The sequence below is a fragment of the Rhipicephalus microplus genome, chromosome 7, assembly GCF_043290135.1.
Source record: "Rhipicephalus microplus isolate Deutch F79 chromosome 7, USDA_Rmic, whole genome shotgun sequence".
Classification (NCBI taxonomy): domain Eukaryota; kingdom Metazoa; phylum Arthropoda; class Arachnida; order Ixodida; family Ixodidae; genus Rhipicephalus; species Rhipicephalus microplus.
In genome coordinates, this window is record NC_134706.1 from 112525672 (window position 1) to 112530370 (window position 4699).

Sequence of the window (4699 nt, forward strand, 5' to 3'; positions counted from 1 at the left end):
ATTAGCTGTTATGAGCGAATTTCATCAGTGTTGTGAAAACACACGCACAGTGGCTACATGGTAAAATAAGCTACTGTGAATAAATCAGATAAGTATAGCAAGCAAGACTCAACATTAAAATACTGCTATTTCGTATGCATTGTGGGACACTGTAATGAAGAGCCAAGATTTGGCTTTGAGGCTGCAAGTGAACTAATTGTTATGAAGCTAAATGTATATTATGAAGTATAAAGTGAGGGTTACACGGAAAAGAATCGTGACAGCGAAGTCAGCCAATGCAAAAAAACTCCCAAGCATTTCCCCGAGGGTGAAAATTGTGAGGACCGGTTGAGGAATGCAGGCTCAGTGACTCCTTTCGTTAGGGTGAGCCTGTTAGAACTTGTTCGACCCTGGCAAAGCGAGGTGCTACGCTGCACAAGAATTTTGAAATAGTGCTGGTGGACGTTCTTCGAAGATATGTGCAAGTTTTGGCCCTGGCTGTGTTATTTGGAGTCCAAGCAGTGAAGTTTGTTCGCGTGAAATTACCAGGAAGTTCACAGGATGGGCCGCTGCTGCGTGCCGAACTGTCGTGGAAATTATGACGGTGGACCGAAGGTCCGCTTGTTCTCGTTCCCTAAAGACGACCGCAGGATAAAATGGAAACGCGCTATTCGTCGCGAGGACGTCGACATCGACACTCTGCGTGATCCGAAGGTAAGCATTCAAAATTTTTACCGATAAACCTTCACATAAAGCGAATTCTGTGTCGCAGATCAGTGCTAGTGCAGTGCATTACGAAGCAGCGTCACTCTAGATTTGAATCCTTGCTAACTATAGCGTTCTAGAATGTAATCAGGCAGAAAAACATATATAAAAATATAAAATGTTGCTAAAATATTTTAAGACATTCTTTTTGCTTTTGCATATCGCAGGTCTGCGAACTTCATTTCAAAGCAGAGTATTTGAGGACTACCACCACTTACACGGATAGCAACGGAAAGACTATAAAAGTTCCGATGAGCCTTACTCGACTAACCGAAGATGCAGTGCCGACGATGTTTCCGAACAGCCCCGCTTATCTATCCGACTGTGCTCCCGTTCACAAGGAGCCTGACGCAAAACGGAAGCACCGTGAGGCAGACCAGCTACAAAAGGGCATTCAGATGTCGCTTGTTTCGCACGAAGAGGAGGAACGCAAGAATACAGTGGAATCTTTCGAGCAGCTCGTGTCACAACTCTCACAACTTAAGTTGTCCGACTATTGGATAGTGAGCAGCACGGAAGCTGCAGTTATGTTTCTGCATATTCAGACTAACACACTACCTCCAGAGGTGGAACGTTCTGTGGTTGTTTCCGATGAATTGCACATTTCTGTTTACTGGAAAAAGATGAAGCTGCACATTGCTGATGTTCCCATTCCTGAATAACTAGAGGACATTCGGAGCTTGTACACTATTCTTGAAAGTGTGGAGCATTTCAATGCTCCAGATGTCTGCGAAAAAGAAGAAAAATTGAAAGCCTGCTTCCACATTATTTTTTCTATTCTTGATGACCTGTCTGATGGTGACCTCCTACCAGAAGAGAAAGTAGAAGCGTTCGAGTTTCTGAAGGAACAGTTGCGCCTTCTACTTAAAGTGCGAGGAGCTATGAGATATTCTTCAGATCTTCTTATATTAGGTAGCATTTTTCATACGATCTCTCCTCACGCCTACAAATTCGTTCACAACACTGGGAAATTAATGCTACCTCATCCTTCCACAATATTAAGGCTGTGCAGCAAGTACAATGCAAGTCCTGCAAACGAACAAAGCGATGAAGGCTTTTTGCAGTACATTACAAAAAAGTGAGCCTTCTAAAGCCACACGAAAGAGTCGTAACGCTCATGTTAGATGAAATCCACATCCAGCAATATTTTGAGTATAAGGGTGGCTCATTAACAGGGACGGCATCGAATTCCTCTGAAGCGGCAAAAACAGCACACGTGTTCATGACAAATTCATTGCTTTCTGCGCACAAAGATGTGGTACACATTCTTCCTGTTTTCAGCATTGAAGCCAGCCATTTGCACGACATCCTGAAAAAAGCAATTTTGGGTCTTGAAAAAGTGGGACTTACAGTAATTGCCGTTATCACTGATAACAACGCTGTGAACCGAAAAGTAATGTCATTTTTTCAAAAAACAACACAATAGACAATGTGTACCCACATCCAGCAGACAATTCAAGGCCGCTATTTTTTGTTGTCGATACCATGCATTTATTAAAGTGCATCCGTAACATTTATTTATTTTATTATTTATTTATTTTATTTATACAATACTGCAGGCCACAAATGGGCCCAAGCAGGAGTGGGGGAGTTACAGAGCCGTTAGAACAATTATACAATCTTTGGCGAGGTAAAAACAATAAACAGGACAATACAAAATATTTTGAAAACACTAAAATAATAATACAAAATTTTACAAGTCAAACACTTGATCAATTGATTTCAGCACATTGTCAGATGAAAGAATTTCATGCGGGAGGTTATTCCAGTCGCTTATAGTGCGGGGAAAAAAAAGAATACTTAAAATTGTTAGTGCGCGCTGTGATAGGCGAGAACTTTGCAGAATGGTAAATCCTGGTGGGACGCGATGATAACGGAGTCAGGAAGGCCGATGTTTCGAGACTGATATTCCCGTGTGATAATTGGAAAAGAAATTTTAGCCTATTCATTTTGCGTCGAGATTCAAAGTAGGGATTTTATTCATCTGCATTAGTTCTGTCGGGGAGTCATAACGGCGGTATCGGTTGTAAATGAAGCGGACGGCTAATCTTTGGATTTTTTCGAGATTGTCAATGTCTTTTGTAGTATGTGGATCCCAGACTATGCATGCGTATTCAAGGCATGGTCGTACTATTGAGTTATACGCAAGAAGCTTTATGTTCGCAGGCGAATTTTTTAGTTTATGTCTTAGTAAGCCTAGTTTTCGTCGTGCTGAGGCGCCTACTTTAAGAATGTGGGAGGACCATGTTAGATTACTAGTAATTGTAACGCCAAGATATTTAAAGCTATCAGTTCGCGAGATAAGAAGACCATTGATTGTGTACTGTTGTTCATATGGTTGCTTTTTGTTAGTAATACGCATAAATACGGTTTTCTCAGTATTTAGTTTCATGTCCCAGAGGTCGCACCAATTATTTATTGCGTCAAGGCTATCGTTTAGAATTTGCTGATTATTAGAAGAATTAATTGTGCTGGATAACAAACAGTCATCTGCAAATAATCTTATTTCAACGCCTTCTTTAACACATGATACTACATTGTTAATATAAATCAGGAAAAGTAATGGTCCCAGAACACTTCCCTGGGGGACGCCGGAGTTAACAGGAAGGAAGTCTGAATGAGAGCCATCTATATCTACAAATTGAACGCGGGAATGCAGGTAAGATTTTATCCAGTTTACGATTCTAGATTGAAGACCCAGTAAATTAAGCTTGAAAATTAACTTTGAATGGGAAATTCTGTCGAAGGCTTTACAGAAATCTATGAAAACTACGTCGGTTTGGCCTGATTTGTCAATTACAGCAGAGAACGAATGAATTGAAGTAGTAAGCTGAGTAGTGGTAGAAAGGCCCTTACGAAACCCATGCTGAATTGGTGACAGAATATTACGCTCATCTAAGAAGTTCAAAATGTAGTTCGAAATAATGTGCTCCATGAGTTTACAACACGACACACTTACTGATATGGGCCTAGTTTGTTAGGATGGCATTATCTCCTTTTTTAAACACTGGGACCACCCGGGCGATGAGCCAGTCTTTCGGGACAATGCCTTGCGACAAGAACGAGCGAAAAATTTCAACCAGGAAATGTGCAAGTGACTCGGCGTAGCGACGAAGAAATACATTAGGGATGTTGTCTGGGCCGCATGATGTTTTGGATTTGATATTAAGAAGCATGGCAAATATGCCTTCAAACGTTATGAAATCTGGATCAACCTTAATACAGTTATCATTTGAATTGGCACACACGGACGGGTTAGAAAACACTGAGTGGAAATAGCGGTTAAATTCAATCGCGATTTGCTTAGAATCTCGAATAATCTCGTCTCCGAGCTTAATACATTCGACTGATTTTTGTTTCTTAGGCTGAAGTTTGCGCCAGAATTTTGCCGGATCACTTTTTAGGAACTGTGGCAGGGTCACCGAGAAGTAATGAAGTTTAGCTGCGCGTATATTATTAGCAAGTGTATCTTTTAACTTTTGAAGCAGTGGGCCTTCCGGTTGCCGCCTTTTCGTTTTCTTAACCTTGCACGTTAAATGAATAATTTCTCTGGTTATCCAAGGGTTTCTGTGGTTTGACTTTTTAGCTTTGTTTAGAATTAAGTTTTCGAGGCAAAACTCACACAGTGACCGGAACTTTTTCCACAGATAATTAGCATCATTGCCTGAAAAACCGTCGAAAGACAAATCAAGATAGTCGAGAATAGATTCATCATTAGCCCTACTAAAGTCTTTAAACATTTTTCGCTGTAGGGGCACCTGATCAGATAGATCCACAACAGAACATGAGAAAAAGACAAGCTTATGGTCGGACATGCCGTCTTCTACAGATACATATACATTGGAGAAACTTTTACTATGAAAAACGAGATCAAGAATGGATGCCGTATTTTCCTGAAGGCGTGTTGGAGTTCCTACTGCTTGATCAAGATCACACGCCAACATAATATCAAAAA

At 40.8% G+C, this 4699-nt stretch overlaps 1 protein-coding gene across 1 annotated transcript; it reads left to right on the forward strand.

Moving 5' to 3' along the window:
• The first annotated feature begins 429 nt into the window (after positions 1-429).
• Positions 430-1406, forward strand: LOC142767842 (uncharacterized). Its single transcript, XM_075870082.1, has 2 exons — positions 430-693; positions 912-1406. The coding sequence occupies exons 1-2, from the start codon at positions 541-543 to the stop codon at positions 1404-1406; spliced, it is 648 nt and encodes a 215-aa protein (XP_075726197.1). The 5' UTR covers positions 430-540.
• Positions 1407-4699: the final 3293 nt, after the last annotated feature.

Coding starts and splice junctions, on each gene's coding strand:
- LOC142767842 (XM_075870082.1), top strand. CDS start 541: ATGGGCCGCTGCTGCGTGCCGAACTGTCGTGGAAATTATGACGGTGGA. Junction 694..911: donor ACACTCTGCGTGATCCGAAG/GTAAGCATTCAA, acceptor TGCATATCGCAG/GTCTGCGAACTTCATTTCAA.